The 22,313-nt window shown below is 41.0% G+C and overlaps 1 protein-coding gene across 1 annotated transcript in view; it reads left to right on the top strand.

Annotated features, from left to right (window-relative positions):
• The window catches only part of LOC140725907 (uncharacterized), a 181,729-nt gene that overhangs the window by 4,674 nt on the left and 154,742 nt on the right, over positions 1-22,313 (top strand). The window contains exon 3 of the mRNA XM_073041842.1: positions 11,538-11,650. Within this exon, the coding sequence (XP_072897943.1) occupies positions 11,538-11,650 (113 nt within the window). The remainder of the gene's footprint in view (positions 1-11,537; positions 11,651-22,313) is intronic.

The following is a 22,313-nucleotide window of genomic DNA, read 5'->3' as shown; positions in this document are numbered from 1 at the left end:
AACATTCTACTTCATCACATGGGATAATTCTGTACTGTGCCTGACATTTATATGGCTATATTTAAAACACATTTTGGAATTGTAGAATGATAGATATTGATGCAACCTGGTTGTACGTTATAAGTTGTTCTGTACATTATGAAAGCCATATATACGCACACACACACACTCATATTTTTATATATACATATATATACTGGAAGTCTGGTAGAAGAAACAAAAAATATTGTAAACATGTTCTGAGTCATTGGGAGTCAAGCAGCACTAGCAGAATGAGAAATATTTCCTTATCAGAACATTCCCTGCCTCCTGGTTGGGCCGAGGTACATGCAAGAAGCAATTGTTCATTTCTAGGGATCTGGAAGTTGAAAAGTGTGACAGTGTTAAGAGGACAAAATATATGTTTCTTGCTCCATTCATTGTTTAATTGGCAGCCCCTTTACACGAATCAATATGTTGTGCATTCAAGTGTCGCTCATAAATTCTTTGGCACATAAAAACTATGCCAACTCTGAAGAGTTACACTGTTAGAGGTTTTAAAATTAAACTTCATGTACTTGCTTAAACAGTGGTAAAATATTATATGTAATAAGCTTCAAACAAATATCTGGAGAGTTCATCTGTATTTATTTCAAACCCAATTTCAGTAAAACAGATAATATGGCCATTCCCTCAGTTCTATAAACAGGACCTGTCTACATGCAAATTGATTGCCTATTTCTAACTTTATAGCACAGATGACTCTTCCAAAGTATTCCATTAGCTATTTGGAACATCCCAAAACTAAGGAATGTGGCTCTCAAATGAAAGATCTTGTTTGTTAGTTTTATATTTGAATAGAGTAAGTGTCATATTCTAATAAGAGCACGCAAGGAAATTAAGTTGTGAAGGGTAGGACTACTTCTTTGACATTAATATTGTATTTCAATGGAGAAATAGTCAGATGCAGAGAGCTGACAGAAATCCAAGATCACATATCCTATTACAAAGAACTGAATAGTCTCAAAACTGTGTCCTTCGGCTTAATCTAGCTGCCAGAGTCAGGAGGCACACTGAGAATATGTGCCATAAACCAACAAGAGGGATTGAATAAACAATCACTTATCCTGGGAACTGCTTCTGGCAGCTGTACCGGGTGAGTGTTATCAACACCAGAGCAGAATCCAGAATAGAAGCTTTTCTTTACAGGGTCAGTTTGAAACTGTGAGGATATTGTCCCTACCAGCATGTTATGGAAGGCAATACTGTATTACATGTGCATCAGTTGGTTAGGTATTGTTGAGACTGGCATAAGCACAACTAGCAAGTAGATCAGAGAAATTACGCAGCTGGACAGGAGGAAGGCATCAAGCCTCCAGCAACACATGAAGTACCGGAGGAACTCAGTGGAACATGGTGCAACTATGATGGAAATAGCCCATCAATGTTTCAGCTTGAGACCCTTCATCAGGACTGGAAAGAAAGAGGGAAATTAGCCAGTATAAAAAGGTGGGGAGAAGGATTGGAGAAAGAGTTGACAAGTGTCTAAGAGGAGAGGACAGTGGACCATAGAAAATTCTATCTTATTCGGCCCTTTGTCATTTCCACCTATCACCTGCCAGCTTCTTACATCATCCCCACGCTCCCCCTCCCTCACCTGTCTATCACACTCCTCACCTTGATCCACCAGCCCTTTCTCCCACCTCCTCTGCTGGCTATACTTCCTCGTTCTTTCCAGTCCTGATGAAGTGTCTCAGCACAAAACATTGGCTATCCATCTCCCTCCTCGATCCACTGAGTTCCTCCAGTTCCTTCATGTGTCCCTCCAGATTTCCAGCATCTGTGATCTCTCTTGTGTGGCCATCAGTTTGTAAAAGAGCTAATCAGTTAGCCTCAATGTACTGCTTTTCCTTTTTTTGAAATACATATCCAATTTCTGTTGGAACAAAAATGCCCATCGTTTCTCTCTCATTCTTTTGCTTATCATTTTACATCTGGCTCCCATCTGGTTACACTCAGCAATCAGTTACTCTACACCATGACTTTGAACATTTATATTTATTTTCTGCTCCAAGGTCAATCCCAGCCCATCTAAAATGATTAAGTAATCTCAAACTCTGATTTCTGAGTTCTAACTTCCACAACCTACCATTATCCATCACCTCCCATTTCAATGATAACTATTCTTTTTAAAACTCTGCCCTTCGTTTCAAGTCTTTTCATAGCCTCTTGCTCCATTTTTCAAATCTCCAAAGCTAAAAGAGTCTAGAAATTTGCCTTCCTCCATGTTAGCCCCCCTTGTAGTTAATTATTGGACTATGAGCAACTGTACCATTCAACTGTTCACTTTGGATTCCACTCCCTCAAACCTCTCCACCTCTCATGGCCTCACACTTGGAGTATTGTGTGCATTTTTGGTTACTCTATTATGGGAAAGATGCCATTAAGCTGGAAAAAGTGCAGAAAACATTTATAATCATAGAGTTATAGATTACAGAAAATAGTCATTTGGCTCAACTTGTCCATGCTGATTGTGTTGTTACCCAGCAAGCTAGTCCCATCTGCCCACATTTGGCCCATAGACCACTAATCCTGTCCTATCCATATATTTGTACAGATAGCATTTAAATGCTGCTAATGTGCCTATGCATGCACTATTTCTGGCAGCTCATTTCAAATACGTACAATCCTTTGGGTTAAGAACCTTGCCCCGATATTCCTTTTAGATTTCTTGCCGCTGATCTTAAACCTACGGCTTATTTGTAAAAAAGGCTGTATCCTTTCACCCTGCCTATGCGCCTCATAACTTTATGTACCTCTATCGGGTTACCCCCCAATCTCCAACATTCCATGTTCCATTATGCAAATTTCCTTGGAATGTATAAACGTTTGTAGAAAATTGGGAGGAAATTTGATAAAGGTATACAAAATTATGTGGAGTATAGATAGGGAAAATGCAAGCAGGCTGTTTCCACTGAGGTTGGGTGGGACTACAACTAGAGGTCATGTTGTAAGGGTGAATGGTGACAGGTTTAAGGGGAATATGAGGGGAAACCTCTTTGCTCAGAGGTTGTGAGAGTGTGGAATGAGCTGCCAGCACAAGTGGTGCGCCTGAGATCGATTTCAATGTATAAAGGAACTTTGGATAGGTACATGAATGGTAACAGTATGGAGGGCTATGGTCCCATCAATGCAAGTTGATGGGAATAGGCAGTTCAAATGGCTCAGCTTGAACTAGATGAACTGAAGAACCTGTTTCTGTGCTGTACTTTGCTATGACTCTATCTTCTCATGACTAGAGGGCCAAAGTTAAAGGGAGAGACTGGGCTACGACTTTATTCCTTGGAAAATAGGACACTGAACAGTGACCAATAGAGACTTCCTAAGTCATAAAGGACATAAATAAGGCTTTATTCCCCCTGGGAAAGGCAATCAAAGACTCGAGAGCATAGACAAGATAAGAAGGGAAAGACGTAAAAGGAAACTGAGGGTCACCTTTGAGCAGAGGCCAACCAGCGATCAGAAGCAGGGGCAAGAGAAGCAGCCACTGTTGGAGTGGACAGTGTTAAAGTATTTGAGCCTTTAGCTCTTTCAAGGCTTCAGAAGGGAGAGGCTTGTGTAAGAGAAGGCAAAAAAGCCATAGGTAGATTTTTTTCCAGTTTATTTATTGTTCCCTGCACTGTTAGAACAGTAGGAATGCCAGGCAACATAGATGAATGTTCCTCTTTTGGGATGTGAGAAGACGGGGAGACCTGCAGTGTCCCTGACAACTTCACCTGCAAAAATTGCATCCAGCTGCAGCTTCTAACACTCCACATTGAGGAGCTGGAGCTAGAGCTGGATGAACTCCGGATATTCCCAGACTGAGGGGGTGACAGACCGGACACATAGAGAGATAGTTACACCCAAGGTGCAGGACACATGAGACTGGGTGACAGTCAGGAAGGTGAAAGGGGTTAAACAGCCATTGCAGAGAATGCCAGTGGCCATCCCCCCCCCCACCCCCCAATAACAGGTACACACTTTAGAATGACTTAGCACAGGAAAGTCACAGCAGTCAGATCTGTGGCACTGTCTGGATCGGTGACTCACAATGGAAGGAGCGAGAAAAGGCAAGCTATGGTATTAGGAGATCTGTTAGCTAGGAGAACAGGAAGGAAGTTCTGTGGACAAGAATGACATTCCCAGATAGTATGTTGCCTCTCATGTGCCAGGGTCCAGGACATCTTGGATCGAGTTGCCAGCATTCTTAAGTAAGCAGCCAGAGGTCATTATCCATCAATGATATAGCTAGGAAGAGCGATGAGGTTCTGCAAAGTAGGGTTCAGGGAGTTAGGTACTAAGTTAAAAGACAGAACCTCCAGGGTTATGAGCTTAGGATCGCTACCTGAACCACATGCTAGTGAGGCCAGAAGTAGGAAGATCATACAGTTTAACATATGGCTAACATGGTTTAACATCTGGGACCTGTACAGAAGAGATGGTTTGCACCTGAACTGGAGGGGAACAAATAACTTAGTGGGAATGTTTGATAGTGCTGCATGATGGGGTTTAAACTAAAGTTGCATGGGGATGGGATCCGGAACAGATAGTGGAGAGGTTGCAGAGACAGATGTTAGTAAGACCTCAGACAAAGTCAGGAATCAAAAGGTTGAGCATGGTGCGACAACGTTCTGAGTTGTGTATATTTCAATGCAAGAAGTATTGTAGGAAAGGCAGATGAGCTCAGGGCATGGATCAACACAAGGACTGATGATATTGTAGCCATTAGTGAAACATGGTGAAAGAGGGGCAACACTGGGATTCCATTGTTTTAGGCTGTACAGAGCGGGAGGGGAAAATCTCATGGCAGTGCTCAATCAGGACAGATTGGAGAACTCATCTAGTGATGCTTTATGGGTGGACCTGTGGAATAAGAAACCTAGGACCATGTTAATGGGGCTATATTATAGTCCAACCAACAGATTGAGAGGAACAAATTTATTCAGAAATCGCAGACTTGCAAGAAACATAAGGTTGTTATAGTAGGTGATATTAACTTTGCACATATTGACTGGAACTCCTATACTGTAAAAGTACTAGATGGGTTGGAGTTTGTCAATGTGTTCAGTAAAGTTTCCTTAATCAGTACATAGAAGTCCCAAGGAGAGAGTGTGCAGTACTTGATCTGCTATTGGAGAATGAGACAGGACAAGTTTCAGAAGTTTGTGTAGGGGACACTTCACATCTAGTGATCATAATGCCATTAGTTTCAAAGTAAATATGAAAAAAGTTAGGTCTGATCCATGGGTTGAAATTCTGTATTTGAGAAAGGATCTCACTAATGAGGATTGGAGCAGCTTGTTTTCTGACAAAGGTATACTTGGTAAGTGAGAGGACTTCAAAACTGAACTTTTGAGAATACAAAGCTTGCCTGTCAGAATAAAAGATTAAGATAACAGGCTTAGGGAACCTTGGTTTGCAAGAGATATTGACACCCTGGTTAATAAAAAAAAGGAGGTGCATAGCAGATATTGACAGATAGGAACAAATGAGACATTTATAAAACACTTACAAGAAATGCAGGAGAACACTTAAGAAAGATATCAGGAAGGCTAAAAGAAGGCATGAGACTGCCCTAGCAGACGAGGTGAAGGAGAATCCTAAGGGATTTTGCAGATGTGTTAAGAACAAAAGAATGTAAGCGACAAAATTGGTCCTGTGGAAGTTCCGGGAGATTCAGGAAAGCTAGTATTGTTCCACTGTTTTAAATAAAGGCTCTAAAAATAAATCAGGAAATTATAGGCTGGTGAGCCTGACATCAGTGGTGGGAAAGCTATTGGAGGTATTCTAAGAAACTGGATTTATGAGTATTTGTACCGACAGGGATTGAATAGGGATAGTCAGCATGGCTTTGTGCATGGTAGATCATGTCCAAACAATCTTACAGAGGATTTCAAGGAAATCACCAGGAAAGTTAATGAAGACAAGGTAGTGAATGTTGTCTACGTGGACTTCCACAGGGCATTTGATGATGTCCAACATGGGAGGTTGGTCACAAAGGTTCAGTCGCTTGGCAATCAAGATGAGATAGTAAATAGGATCAGACATTGGTTTTGTAGGAGAAGGCAGAGGCTGATAGGAAAGGGTTGCTTCTCTGACTGGAGGCCCGTGACTAGTGGTGCACTACCAGGATCAGTGCTGGGTTCTTTGCTGTGTATCATCTATATCAATGATGATGTGGTTAAATTTGTGGATGAAGCCAAGACTGGGGGTGCGTTGAGGAGTGAGGAAGACTAGCAGAGCTTGCAGAGGGATCTGCATCAGTTGGAAAAAAATGGGCTGAGAAATGGTAGATGGAATTTAAAGCAGACAAGTGTGAGTTGTTGCACTTTGGTAGGATCAACAAGGGTGGTTCTTACACAGTGAGCAGCCGGGCACTGAGGTGTGTGGTAGGACATAGGGACTTGAGAATATAGGTCCATATTCGCTTAAAGTGGCATCACTGGTAGGTAGGATCATAAAGAAAGCTTCTGGCACATTGGCCTCCATAAATCAGAATTGTGTACAGGAGATAGGGCGTTACGTTGAAATTGTATAAGACATTGGTGAGGCCTAATTTGGAGTATAGTGTGCAGTTTTGGTCACCTAACTACATGAAAGATGTAAATAAAGCTGAAAGAATACAGAGAAAATTTACAAAGATGTTGCCAGATCTGGAAGGAAAGATTGGATAGGTTCGGACTTTATACCTTGGAACATAGAAGATTGCGGGGAGACTTGATAGAGGTATACAAAATTATGAGAGCTATAGATAGGATAAATGCAAGCAGGAATTTTCCTCTGTGGTTGTGTGGGGCTGCAACAAGAGGTCATGGGTTAAGGGTGAAATGTGAAAAGTTTAAAAGGGAACAGGACGAGAGACTTCTTCACTTAGAGGATCGTGAGAGTGTGGAATGAGCTGTCAGTGCAATTGACGTATGCAAACTCCATTTCAACATTTCAGAGAAGTTTGGATAGGTACACAAATGGTAAAGGTTTGGAGGCCTATGGCTGGGTGTAGGTCAATGGGAGTAGACCGTTTAAGTGTTTTGGCTTGGACCAGATGAGCCAAAGTACCTGCCTCTGTGCTTTACTTTTGTATGACTCTAACTTCTTCACACAGAGAGTGGTGCATTTATGGAATGAGCTGCCAGGGAAAGAGCAAGAGTATTTAACAGAGATTTGAGCAGGTACATGGGTAAGGAAGGTTTAGAGCGACATTGGCCAAATGCAGTCAAATGGGACCTGCTTATTGGTCAGAATGGATGAGTTGGGGCTGAGGAGTCTGCTTCCATGTTCTATGAATCTATGACTATACAATTCTCATTCTTTCTTTAAGATTCAGTGTAAAACCGGCATCTTCACCAAGTTTTTGATGATCAGTATTAATGTACCTATATATAAAACTCAGTGAATTTTGCTCACTGACATTACTGTGATTTGCCTTGAGTCATTTTATAGCTTTAAAGATACTATATTGCAAATAATTAGAAAATTAATCACGGATGAGAAAAGCTACGAAGGAAATGTGTCGTATTAACAAGATGCAGTTTATAAAGATAAACCACTATAGACCTTTCCAAATTAGACTGACATGGAACATGAAAGCTGCATCAAACCAATATCTCTCTGGAACACTATTTGACAATATAATTGTTAACCATTTGGCACTATGGACTAAAATTTAGATAGCTGCATTTGAATAATATGGTTTACATTTGCGTATTCGGGAAAGATTCAATCAGCAAGTCAGCAATCTGAGTGCCCCGTGTCAAATTGTAGAACAGTTAAAGGGATTATATTCAAAACATATCCATAATTTTAATGCTCAGATCTGTGACAGACCATAAAAAAGACAGCTCAGTGACAGAAATTAATGCATTTTTGCTTCAGTATTTGCACATGAGCCGAGACAAAATTGTGGCTGTTATTTTCAGAGCAGCACAGCTGAACCAAATTCTCTGCTTGTACCATACAACACTACAGAAGCTGCTTGATAAAAGTCAGGAAGCTGGGACTTTATTCCTTGGAGCAGAGGTGTCAAAGGTGATTTTATAGAGTGTATAAATCTTAAGGGTCATAAGTAGGGTGAATGCACTCAGTTGATTTCTCAGGGTTGAGAAATCAAGAACTAGAGGGCATAGATTTAAGGTGAGAAGTGAAATATATAGAAACTTGAAGGGCAACTTTTTGACATGAATAGTGGTATGTGTGTGGAATGAGCTGCTCGAGGAAGTGATTGAGTCAGATTCAATAACAACTATTGAAAGACAGTAGGACAAATATATGGATAGAAATGGTTTAGAAGTTTATGGGACATGCTTGAAGGAGCATCTTAGTCAGCATGGACTAGTTAGGGCAAGGGTCCTAGTTCCGTGCTGTGTAACTCTATGACTCAATGACTAAGATTTATCCATTAAGGTATCATGAAGGAAGAACCTCAAAAGAGAAGTGAAAATTAAGTTAATATTTAAGGAAACATTCCATCAAGTTTGTGAATGATTTTTAACTTGCTTTAGCAAACTGCTGTGTTGGTTGAGGAGTATCATTAATTAAGCTGTATTCTGACAGGTATTTAACAGGAAATGATTTCAGCTGCAACTCAATTTCCACACTGGGATTGTAGCTTGCATTTCCTCCACTGAGGATCAGACCTCCTCCATCACTTCACCCTTCTCAATATCTGCAGCCTTCTCCAGTCATCTCACTCACAAGAATTCTATATTGCTCAATTCAAGAACTGGTTGCTTTGTCACACTCCTGTATAAAGTGTGTATAAGGCTAATTTACTGCATTATAAATGTTATATAGATGAAGATCATTATAAATGGCCAATATTTCAGTGACCTTACACCTACAGTATTTATGAAAAGTAAATATTGTTTCTTTCCTCCTAAATTGAAATTTATCATGCCTATAAAAAGTTTAAATAAACTATTAATACTGTATTACAATTTTACATTCATAATAAATTTACATTCAAGACTAAATGATTTTATAATAATGTAGCTAATCTGCCAACAAAATTCACCATATTTCATCACTATTGGAATTCCAATAAGTTGTAACAACTTTGATTCATTTAGCATCTTTAATGAAGTAAAACATTTCAAGTTGAGTTCTTGGTTCTAATCAAACAAAATTCCTAGCTGATCCACAGGAGGAGATATGAAGCATCTCACAAAAATAAAGGGTTAAGAAGAGAATTCCAGAGAATGCACCTCAGCCATTAAAGGAGCAATGAAAATCATAAATATATGTTGGAAAAAGAAAGAAAAAGAGTAATAAAGATATCAATTTGTGAGGAAACCAGATAGAGACAGAAAGGAAGATATTCTGGTTTTCAGAGCAGGACCGATGGTAGTGATTTCAAAACTATGATAACGGAGAATGTTTTGCTACATTCTGCTACAGAATTCACAAAATGTCAGGATAGCAGATTTCAAAACATTAGTTTCATGGTTGTGCCTTTATAGAATAATGAGCTTTGGCTATCAATCACACAACAAACGCTGGTTATTTTAATGTGTTTTCAGCCTGATAGAACCTGATCGAAGCACATCTTGAGAGAATAAGCACAGGATGAAAATAAATTATTCTGGACAAACGTAACTGTGGTGTGAATGCAGTGTGTGCCCTATAGCAACAGAGAGTGATGAAGAAGTTGGAGATGAGCTGGTCCAGCATCTAATCTGCTCATGGGACTTATAGCCATGCCTCTAATTAACACTTGCAAGGGTGTTTCATGTCAGCTAACTTCATATCATATGTACATTAAGATAGTACAAGGGAAAAACAGTAACAAAATGTAGAACGTGGTGTCACGGTTACAATTACAGAAAAAGTGCAGTGCACATAAATAACAAGATGCAAAGGGCACACCGAGGTAGATAGTGAACAAACTGTTAAAAAAAATACTCAATACCTTTGAGTTGCATTTATACTTCCCTCAGAAAGACATTCCACATTCCCCAGTGATATTGAAGGCAGCCATTTGGCCCATCAAGTCTACACCATCACACAGAGCAGTCCCTTTCCTGCATAAATAGCCCACCTAGTTTCCCATCAACTACTCCAGATTCTACCCTTGACCTACACACTAGAGAGGATGTACAGTGACTAATTATCAACCAACACACCTGCCTTTTCATGTGGGGTGTTCTGATTACCCAGTGGGAAGCTCACATAGTCACAGCCAGAGCACACAAACTCCACACAGATAGCAGCGAAGATTAAATCCAGGTTGCAGGCACTGTGCAGCAGCAGCTCGATCAACATTGAATGTACCCATCTAATTGATTAGAATAGATTCACCATCCCATATTTAGTCAAGTGCTGCTTGGCTCTCCACTGCTTCTTTTGCCTATCACTCAGAGACTGAGCCTTCTGACAATGGAGTTGTCGTGTTATACAACATGGAACCAGGCCTTTCGTCCCAACTCGTCCATGCAGACCAAGTTAATTACTTCAGCTAGTACCATTTGCTGACATCTGGCCCATTTCCCTCTGAATTTTTCCAATCCACCTACCTTTCTAAATGTCTTTTAAATATAATTATGCCTGCCTCTGCCAATTCTTCCGGCAGCTTGTTCCATATACCTACCACCATCTGCATGAAAAATTTGTCCCCCCAGATCTCCTTTAAACCTTTCTCCACCCAACTTAAACCTATGCCCTCTAGTTTTAGACTCCCCTAAAATGGGAAAAGGACTGTGACCACCCACTTTATTTACGCTGTTCATGTCTTGAGAAAACTCGAATACATCACCCCTCAGATGCCTGTGCTCCAAGGAAAAATGCCCCAGCCTATCCAATCTCTCCTAATTCAAGTCCCTCCAGTCCTGGGACTGTCCTTTGAATCTTTTCTGCCATCTTTCCAGCTGAATGCTCCCTCCAAACTTATTCACTGTTCTGTCGTATAATCCAATCTGATGTGTGAATTTCTTCATTTTGAGTCATCATCAGACCATTCGTTTCCAGTTTATTAATGTGAGAAAAAGAACAGTGATTCTGGCACCAATACTCACTGAAAAACAACTGCTCATTGTTCCGCTGCCTATTGTCTTCAGGTAAATGCATTCCACTCAGGGGTGCATGCAGAAAAGTTTTGTAAAGAAAGTTCAAGTTTGTGTGTGATCAACAGACCACTCTGTCATTGAGTGTAATCACAATTAACGCTTAGCTAATAGAATGTTTTACGGGCATATGAGGGGGTGACCCACATCCATCATACTCTGAACGTCATCTCAAAATTCAGCCTGGCAGGATCTGGATATGATTTCCAAATGTGCACTCACTGGTTCAGAGGCAGGAGTGATGTCACCAAGCCCAGCGAGTCTCTATTAGCCCCTGCTGTATGGCTAGAACTAATCAACGCACACAAGCAGTGCAAGTGTTTTATGGTAACGTTAAACAAGGCTGATTGCACTGAGGTTGCAGCCTTTATAATGCACGAGAAGGGAATTACTGCAGCTGCAGAACGAGCTGTTGTAACTATCGAAAAAATAAAATAACATCCCCTATGCTCATTCTCACAGTGACTATTCCAGAGGTGCAGAGGTGCTGGAGTCGTTTCCTTCTACTGCAGCCCGACAGGAAAGGGAATGTCCCCTGCAATCGCTTTCTTACGGATGAGAGATTTAGCCATCAGGTACTGGGGAGTGCAATACCACATGCACTAAGAAACTGTCGATAAGTTGCAGCAGATAAAATATTGCATTTTATCTTCGAAATACTGTAGATAGGGTAACCCATCTAGCTTTCTTTTCTTGGAAGGACCATTCTCCCCATCCACCTGGAGTTACATAGCCCAGGGAGAAAGTGCAGGGAATGGGGACCAATGAAATCTACAAAAGACCTGACAATGTGCCATCTGGTTCTATAAATCTATACAATCCAGGCTAAATCACAAATAAAAATCCAATAGCACAATGTACATAAAGATAATTTCAGAAAATTTTCTTTCTAAGTCTCAAAAACATTTTAGTAGACTTCTGATGCTGCTTTTACTATTGTGTGATCTCAGTTCCATCCCAGTGAGAATGTATGACATTTCACTGCATGGACAGAGGTATTTATTTGCTGCAATTGTTTTCAAGCAGGAAGGTGCTCATACACATTGGGGTTCTAAGTGCAATGTTAAATAGACGTGGAGACATCTTGTTATTGAATCAGGAATACAGGGATGGAATATATGGTACAGAAGTAGTGGCCTCTAAACATCACGCTGTTAGAACCTTAATTCAACAGTACCAACATACAAATATTTGTTGAAGCTCTCTGGAGGCATGAGCAGCTTCTTTCACCTGTGAAAGATGAAAATATTGTTAAACCTCACAAGTCATCCACTTGCCGTAAGAAGAAGTATTTCGTGTGTGGACTTAAACCTGGGATTCCAAACAAAGGCGTGAAGATACAGCTTATATAAGGAATATACAGCTTTACAAAAGAGGACTCCACAAACTTGACAGTGAATGTGATTGGGGAAGACTACTTAATCTGAAAATAGCCAACTTTTTACCCAATTTGACTAAAAAAATAGACTAAATGATAAGTTGACTTGGCTAGTTGGTTTTGTTACTTCTCATAAGAACATAAGAAATAGGAGCAGGAGTAGGCCATCCGGCCCATCAAGCCTGCCCCGCCATTCAATAAGATCATGGCTGATTTGTCCGTAAACTCAGCTCCACCTGCATGCCTTTTCCCCATAACCCTTAATACCCCTACTATGCAAAAATCTATCTAACTGTACCTTAAATATATTTAGTGAAGAAGCCTCAACTGCTTCCCTGGTCAGAGAATTCCACAGGTTCACCACTCTCTGGGAAAAACAGTTTCTCCTCATCTCCGTCCTAAATCATCTCCCTCTAAATCCTCTCTGGCAGGGTCTGAGTGACTCTCCCACAGTTAGTCATTACCACCAACACAGTACATCAATAAACAGGCAGATTTGCTTTGATGTTGCATCAGATTCCCTCACTTTGTGCTTTATAGGTGCTAGTGCACTGATTATAGCACATTAGCAAATAGAGCGCTCCATTTACTTAAACAGCTTATGACAGCATCTCATAAATTTTCCCATTGAATGGCACATCATTTAAGGAATTTATGAACTTTCGCATGAGATACATTTTTTCTGAGGATCTCCATTCTTGACATGCAAACAGATACCGGTCACGTTGAAATTTACTGCAAGAACATGACATTTATTCCATCTTTCCTCTATTACATAGAGAATGTCAAGGATAATACTGAGGTCATCTGCAACCAGGCTCTTCAACTAATGTGCCTGAAGGTTTTCCTGTGCCTCTAAAACACATGGTGTGTATCTCATTGACCAGATCTTACATAACCCTTCAGTGAATCTCAGAGCTCTCTCTGTCTGTAACCTCTAACTCCAGCATGGTAAACAATTTGTCTTGAACCAACCACAAGGCCAAGAAAGTACACCAATATTTCTACTTCCTCAGAAGGCTTAGGAAATTTGCCATGTCCCTGATGACTTTCCCCTGTACTTTACAGATGCACAATAGATCACTGTTTGGTATGGTAACTGCTCCGCCCAAAACCGTAAGAAATTCCAGAGTGGAATATGAAGCGCAATCTATCACACAAATCAGCCTCACATTTTTCAACTCTGTCTACACACTCTGCTGCCTCGGGAAAGCAACCAACATAACCAAGGACCCCTCCCAACTCACTACTTCTCTCTCTCCCCCCCCCCCTCCCCAACCCTTGCATTGGGCAGAAGATACATAAGCTTGAAACACGTACCACCAGGCTCAAGGACAGCTTCTACCCTGCTGTGATCAGACTCTTTTACAAAGCTGCTCCAGCAATTTTGTGTGTTGTTCTGAACTCTTAATCTCCCAGTTTACCTTGTCAAGGCCCTTGCATGTTACTTGCCTACCTTCTCTGCAGTTTCTCTGTAACTGTAACCATAAATTCTGGCATTCTGTTTCCTTTTCCTTGATGTATTTATGTGTGAAATGATCTGACTAGATAGCACACAATCAATAGCTTTTCTCTGTGTCTTGCTACCGTTGACAATAGTAAACTAATACCAATTCTAATACCAAGTGCTGCTCTCTGGATTACAAGGAAGATCGTACCTTTAAGAATGATGTCCTTTGATTTCTGAGCAGCAGTCTTGGGAGCTCTAATCAGTTTTTGCTCCAAACAGCACAGGTCCCCTTTGTTTTGTATCTTTGGTTGTAAAACTCCCAAAGTCTGCTTCAAACGTTTTTATTGACCAGCTGCAACTTTCTGAGAATGACGTGATTTGATACAAAAGGCAAACACAAAGGTGCTTTTGTGCAACAGAAATAAATGAATGGCAATTTCTAGTCCAACGGGTCAATCTGTCTGGGCTTATCTACCAAAGGTAGATACTCAAGAACATTTCATGGGCACTTCTGGCTGGCCTAAGGCCCCCTGTTCTCATTGCCGGAGCATGAAACCCACCGTAAACATGGTAATCAGCTAATCCTTCACAATGGGGTGGGCTCACAACAGGATTCAAACAAGGAAAGATTTTGAATTTTCTCTTGTTGTAGATTCCCCAAAACTACCATAAAGTGTTTAATTACGATGGGCCAGAACTTCCCTCAGGATATGCCCAGAATTGTTGGCAGATGAATCCAGAGCTGGGTTATCCTTAGATCTCAGGCTGGGAAATCTGCCCACTGAATCTGTACATGGTTAGACCTGGCCCAAGCACAGTGATCTTGTTAAAATTGATAGGAGCAATTTTCTGTGAGAGAAATGGTTTTTAAGTGTATGATATTTTTTGTTATTTCATTTATTAATTTAAAAAAGAATTAACGTAATTTTTTACTTAAACATATTCCAACTGTTTGTCAAAGTAGTCACAGATGTTTAATAGCAATGACGACCCTTACAGCTGATAAATCTGGGAATGGAACCCAAGTGAGTGCCAATGACTTTCCACCAGTGCAGCTGGCCAGTCGCACTGGAAGGACCCCTGTGTTCTGTTTTGCCGAGAGCTTGGCTCCCAGAGGAAGTCTATGTCACAGTCTAAGATGGACAGCTGGCAACTGCAAAATCACCTTAATCATCCATCATGGAATGTGACCAATATCCACGTCACCTGTGAAGGTTATATTAGATTAGGAGATGATGTTGTCTAGAAAGTTCTTCCAAAGTCCAGAATGAGCCACAAATCTTACAGTTACAGCGGATTTATTAGATGTCGAGCAGTGGCAGCTTGCAGCAGCAAGTAAGGCAAGTAAGTAGAAAGGTAACAAAAGAACGTGTCCTCAAGCTCTCCTTCTATACTGAAGCTGGTAAAACTGGTTGGTTAAGGGAATCTTCTGATGACAGTGTGTGAAAAGCTGTCATCTGAGTAATGCTTCAGTTTTACAAAGAAACCACATAGTATAGAGCACATTGTTACAAGTTACTAAAAGTTTATAAATAGATAAGTATACAAACAAATAAGCAAGCATAAAGAAAGCTAAAACTAAAGAAAAAAAACAAGTACACCAACAAGCCAACATTTATGACACTGTGTGTGTTTTCCAGTGTTGCTCCAGAGGGCAGTTAATTGTGAGCATATTGGTGAGAGATGGCAGGCGCAATTAGGCCAAAACAAATAGACATTGTGGGTAACCTTTCCCACTTGAGTCATGAACAATGTGGTTTTCATATCAAACTGTTAAATATTTTTAAGGTCCATAATTTATAAGCAACCTATGTTCTCAAACTGCTGTGGTGAAATTTGAAGTCCTATGTATTAAGTTCAGATGCGTCCAGTACTATTCCAGTTTCAGTCTCCACATTGACACAAGGTCCAGCAATATTCCTGGGTTAGCCCTTTTCACAGCTGTGACAGAGAATTCAATTTTAACATCACAGTGGGAAATTTATTTCCCTTGCTACACAAATTTTACAAAATCATCCTAAAAACAATATCCAGGAGAATGCAGACTTTAAAGCAATTAATTTGATCTGTGTGGTGTTCAGCATCTGTGACAGGAAGAGGCCACCTAATGAGATAACCTGGGCTAGATCGAAAGACAGAATGACTTATCGCTGAAGGGCTGGAACTAGATGGAATTGACTGCAAGGCTCTGGGTCGATTAATGACACGGCATATGTTATAGATGCTGAGTCATTTTCTGCACTGGGCTGTAATGTAATGATACAATCCTGTTTAGAATTCCTTCTAGACTTCTAAGCCCATTCAAGCAGTTATTAGAAGAAAACTTTACTTCTTCATCAGTGTTCCCTCTAGGGACCCAAAGAAATTGTTATTCCACTATGGGGAACAAAGACGGTAAGAATGCTTTGAAATGATGCTGTGAGAACGAGACTGCAGTTTGCTGGCAAGGTCACATCTTGCTTAATTATCCTTCAGTGGGGAAGAAATAAAACTAAAACATCAATCTAAACCAAGAATTCAAGCTTGATTTTCCCTTGTGGAATACTCTAAGCAGATGTGTTTTATATGAAATGCATGCTCACTATGTTAATTCAGCAATGTGCTTTGAAAAAAAAACACAATAGGAGAATTTGTCCAGATGGCTCACCGGTGTATATTTAGTACTCTTAAAGGGAAACTCCAACTTCAAAATATTATCAACATAATACAACAGTAAGTAAGAATGGAAGTATTCTATTCCGCACCAGCACTAATTTGGTGTCTTACCAAATCAAGGCTGCCTTGCACTTCAGTTCTGTTGTCCTCACTTCCCTCCAAATTTCTAAATACCCAATAAGAACTCATTTATCCATCTGCATCCCACTGTTTTCCAGGTGCCATCATTAATAATTTTATTAGAATTTCACTAAGCACTAAGCACATTTTAATGTGGGTGGGAAGGGTTGGCATTTTCACGCTGCTTTTAACTGTCTCCATGGAGACACCGGAGTATGCAGATGCTGGAATCTGGAGCAACACACAGTCTGCTGGAGGAACTCAGTAGGTTGAGCAGCACCCATGAATCACTGACAATTCCTTTCCCTCCACGGATGCTGCTCAGCCTGCTGAGTCCCTCCAGCAGTTTGCTTGCTGCTTTGAGTGAGGCCTGTGAGAGCAGGCACTGCAGGAACATGGCACCGAAAGGCACGTGAATATGCAAGGAATAGCTGGATCTGGGCCACGTTGAGATAGAAGAGATTAGTATCATTAGTTTAATTAATTTGTCATAACATTGGCCTGTTGCTGTGCTGTACTGTTCTATGTTCCTTGTTCGAACTCGTTTGGAGGACTCCATCACTCCCGACTTTAAAGGTCACTCACAATCTGCGGATCATGGTCACGAGACCTACTTTGGATTCCAAAAGTAGTTTTGAGAGACAAGTGAAGGCATGTAGACATTGAAAGGTCTACCCAGGAGATGCTAATAGGCCTACAGAAGTCTGCTTATATTGTGCCCTGCAAAAACATTTAATGTTCCTTTTGGGCATAAGCAATGAGGATGGATTATATTCCTTCACCAGATTGTGCATCAGGCCACCAACCCCCAACACCCCTTGCTCAACTAGTTAATTCCTCCTCCGCTGCTGCCCACTCAGTGGTCTATCTCAGAATGCTAGAGAGATAGTGCACCCAGACAAGTCTTGGTCTTTGAAGTGACATGGACGCCACAGATGCAGGAACATCAGCCACATGATGATGTACACCAGAACTTACGATGGCCCTGACCCACACTCCCAGTCTTTACCCAATTCAAAATAAGGTCTAAATCACAAGCTAGATTGACAATGTTGCTGCAGCATTGTTTTGCAGGGTTTTCCATGATATCTTCTCATGTTCTTGGGACTTGTTGATCTCACAAATCATAATTCAACCAGAGAGGTCTGGAGTGCCCAATTCTACACCATGTAACTCTGAGGTTTAACTTGCCAAAATTACAAATGAAGACCCATAATTGTTGATCTTTCGACCAGCTGCTGCAGGACTAAAGCACAGGGACCCAGGATGTGTCTTCATGAGGGAAAACAAAAATGCTAAATCATAACGGTTCTCTCGGCTGAAAGCTGCATTGTTAATACGGTCATTAAAAGCTGCAACAAAACACATATGGCTGTGCCCAGGTGGTCATTAAAACCCTGATAAGCATATTAAACATCCACAGTAAATCCAGTGCATTCATCCCAAACAGTGCACATTAGCTCTGATCCAATTAAATCAAAGGAAGTTGAACTGAGTTGGGGGAGGCGAGAAAAGCTCCAACTTGCAAAGCTCATCACGTTTGAAGTCATTTTCTTCATCCTTTGAATCTCCCACTGTCAAACTGATATTCAGAAGACCCTTCCTACTTTAATTTTGGCCTTTTGTCTTGGGTGAGCTCAAATTTATCTGTTGTTATGTGACTCAGAGCTCACAATATTTTCAATTTCATCGTTCCTGTGTCGTTAGTTCCATGCTTCCTCCTCCAGCTTTACAAAAAAGATCTACAAAAGGGTTTATGGTTTTGATCCAATGCTATTGCACATATGCTAATATAATTTCCATAGCAATGGTGTCTAAACTAGAGAGCATAGTTTAGGACAGGGTGCAAGAAGTGTAGGGGGGATGTGAGAAAAACATTTTATCACCCAGAGGTTAGTTATATTCTGGAATCTGGCGCTTGAGGGAGTGGTGGAAGCTGGTACCCTCACAGCAGTTGAATTACTAAAGCATAGAACTCTACAGACCACATGCTGGTAAATTTGTCTAATGTGGATAGGTACTTACTTGATGGTGGGCCTGGACATGGTGGGCTGAAGGGCAGCTTTTTGTCCTGATAGCTCTATGAATCAATGACTTATGACAATCATTTTCTGATATTAATTCTTTCACTCAAGCAAGATGAAAGCACCATTAGAATGATTAAACGAATAAAATAAATTATTTAACAAGGACAGTATTTTTGTACATTGCTATTCAGATTGTCTATGAAGGTCTGATATTCTATGTCCAACACTCCACTTTGCAGAATAGAACTTACCAGTTAATGTGGAATAGCTATGGCATAGTTATCGTGGCATAGCTACAACCACAGAATGTACAGGTCAAGGTCTTGAGCCAGTGGCAAACAGCATCATTTCAATGTGCATGAAGCTTCATTGCAGGCTTCAAAGCAGGGCCTTGTGTGAGTGCCACTTGTAATGGGTGGTGTCTCACACACACACACACACACACACACACACACACACAATCTAAATTTGGTTAGAAAGAATGGTATGAATATGAATGAAATAAAAAAGTTGTAGAGATTCAGATAGAAACATAGGAAACAAAAGGACTGCACAGTACCCAAACTTCTAGAGCGGCTTTTCATTGCTCCTGGGACAGGAGTTCAATCCTGACCTTTGATGTTGTTTTCATGTTCCCCCTAAGAACTATGGGTTTCTTGTGGATACTTTAGTTTCCCCTCACATCTGAAAATCATGAGACATAGGAGCAGAATTAGGTGATTAGGCCCATCGAGCCTCCTCCATTATTCAATTATGGCTGATCCTTTTTTCCCCTCCTCAATCCCACTCCCTGGCCTTCTCCCCATAATCTTTATTGCCATGGCCAATCAAGGACCTATCAACCTCTGGTTTAAATACACCCAATGACCTGACCTCCATAGCTGCCTATGGTAACAAATTCCAAATTCACCACCTCTGACTAAAGAAATTTCTCCGCATCTCTGTTTTAAATGGTGGCCTCTCTGTCCTGATGTTGTGCCCCTCTTGTCTTAGACTCCGCAACCATGGGAAACCTCCTTTCCACATCTACTCTGTCTTGGCCTTTCAACAGTTGAAAGGTTTCAATGAGATCCCCCCTTCATCCTTCTAAATTCCAGTGAGTACAGGCCCAGACCCATCAAATGTTCCACATATAATAACCCTTTTATTCCCAGAATCATTCATGTGAACATGCTGTGAACCCTCTCCAATGCTAGCACATCTTTTTTAAGATGAGGAGCCCAAAACTGTTCACAATACTCAAGGTGAGGCCTCACTAGTGCCTTACAAAGCCTCAGCATCACATCCTTGCTCTTGTATTCTGGACCTCTTGAAATGAAATGTATTTGCGTTCCTCACCACTGACTCAAGTTAATCTTTAGGTTGTTCTGAACAAAGACTCAGAAGTCCCCTTGCACCTCAGATTTTTGGATTTTCTCCCCATTAGTCTGTACATTTATTTCTTCCACCAAAGTGCATGGTCATGCATTTTCCAACTTTGTATTTCATTTGCTACTTTCATACCAAATCTTCTAATCTAAGTCCTTCTCAGCCTACCTGTGTTCTCAACACTACCTGCCCCTCCACCAATCTGCATCTGCAAACTTGGCAACAAAGTCATCTATTCCATCATCTAAATAATTGATACACAGCATAAAAAGAAGTGGTCTCAACAATGATCCCTACAGGACACCACCAGCTACTGGTAGCAAACCAGAAAAATATCCTTTTATTCCCACTTGCCGCCTCCTACCAATCAGCCAATGTTCTAACCATGCCAGTAACTTTCCTGTAATACCATGGGCTCTTAACTTGGTAAGCAGTCTTGTGTGAGGCACCTTGTCAAAGGCCTTCTGAAAATCCAAATATACAACATACCCTTTATCTATACTACCTGTACTCTCCTCAAAGAATTCCAACAGGTTCATTAGGCAAGATTTTCCATTAAGGAAACTATGCTGACTTTGTCCATAAGACATAGAGCAGATTTAGGCCCTTCTGCCTATTGAGTCTGCTCCGCCATTTCATCATGGCTGATCCTAGATCCCACTCAACCCCATACACCTGCCTTCTTGCCATATCCTTTGATGCCCTGACTGATCAGGAAAATATCCACTTCCCCCTTAAATATATGCACGGACATGGCCTCTACCGCAGTCTGTGGCAGAGCATTCCACAGATTCGCTACTTTCTGGATACGAAAAATCCTCCTTACCTCTGTTCTAAATGGTTGCCCTCAACTTTGAGATTGTGCCTCTGATTCTGGATACCCCCACCATAGGAAACATCCTCTCCATATCCACCTTATCTAGTCCTTTCAACATTTGGTAGGTTTCAATGAGATCCCCCGCATTCTTCTGAATTCCAGTAAGTACTGGCCCAGAGTTGCCAAATTCTTCTCATATGTTAACCTCTTCATTCCCTGAATCATCCTCGTGAACCTCCTTTGAACTGTCTCCCATGACAACACATCCTTTCTGAGACACAGGGCCCAAAACTGCTAAAACGTTATGTGTGGCTTGATTAGAAAATTATAAAGAATCAGCATTATCTCCTTGCGTTTATATTCCCTTCATCTTGAAATAAATGCCAAAATTGCATTAGTCTTCTTTGATACAGAGTCAATCTATAAATTAAGCTTCTGTGAGTCTTGCACAAGGACTCCTAAATCCCTCTGCATCTCTGATGTTTGAAACTTCTCCCCATTTAGATAATAGTCCATACTATGGCTCCTTTTACCAAAATGCATTATCATACATTTCCGAACTGTATTCTATCTGCTACTGTTTTGCCCATTCTTCCAATTTGTCTGTCCTGCAGCAATCACATCGCTTCCTCAGTACTACCTACCCCTCCACCTATCTTCGTATCATCCGCAAACTTTGCCACAAAGCCATCAATTCCATTATCTAAATCATTGACAAACAATGTGCAAAGCAGCAGTCCCAATACTGATCCTGAAGAACACCACTAGTCACTGGCAGCCAACCAGTAAAAGCCCCTTTTATTCTCACTTGCTGCCTCCTGCCTGTCAGCCATTCTGCTATCCATGCCATTATCTTTCCTGTATCGCCATAGTATTTTATCTTGTCAAACGCCTTCTGAAAATCCAAGAAAATGTCATCCACTGCCTCTCCTTTGTCCACCTTGCTTGTGACTTTCTCAAAGAAGCAAATAAATGAAGAAACATAGAAAACCTACAGCACAACACAGGCCCTTGGGCCCACAAAGTTGGGTCGACCATGTCCCTACCTTAGAAATTGCTAGGCTTACCTATAGCCCTCTATTTTTCTAAGCTCCATGTACCTATCCAAAAGTCTCTTAAAAGACCTTATCACATCTGCCTCCACCACCGTTGCCGGCAGCCCATTCCACACATTCACCACTCTCTGAGTAAAAAACTTACCCCTGACATCTCCTCTATACCTACTCCCCAGCTCCTTAAACCTTGCGGCAACCATTTCAGCCCTGGGAAAAAGCCTCTGACTATCCACACAATCAATGCCTCTCATCATCTTATACACCTTTATCAGGTTACCTTTAATCCTCTGTCGCTCCAAGGAGTAAAGGCCGAGTTCACTCAACCTTTTCTCATAAGGCATGCTCCCCAATCAAGGCATCATCCTTGT

This window comes from Hemitrygon akajei, chromosome 4 (genome assembly GCF_048418815.1).
Source record: "Hemitrygon akajei chromosome 4, sHemAka1.3, whole genome shotgun sequence".
NCBI lineage: Eukaryota > Metazoa > Chordata > Chondrichthyes > Myliobatiformes > Dasyatidae > Hemitrygon > Hemitrygon akajei.
Note: the sequence above shows the minus strand (reverse complement) of the source record. Positions and strands in the feature narration are given on the sequence as shown.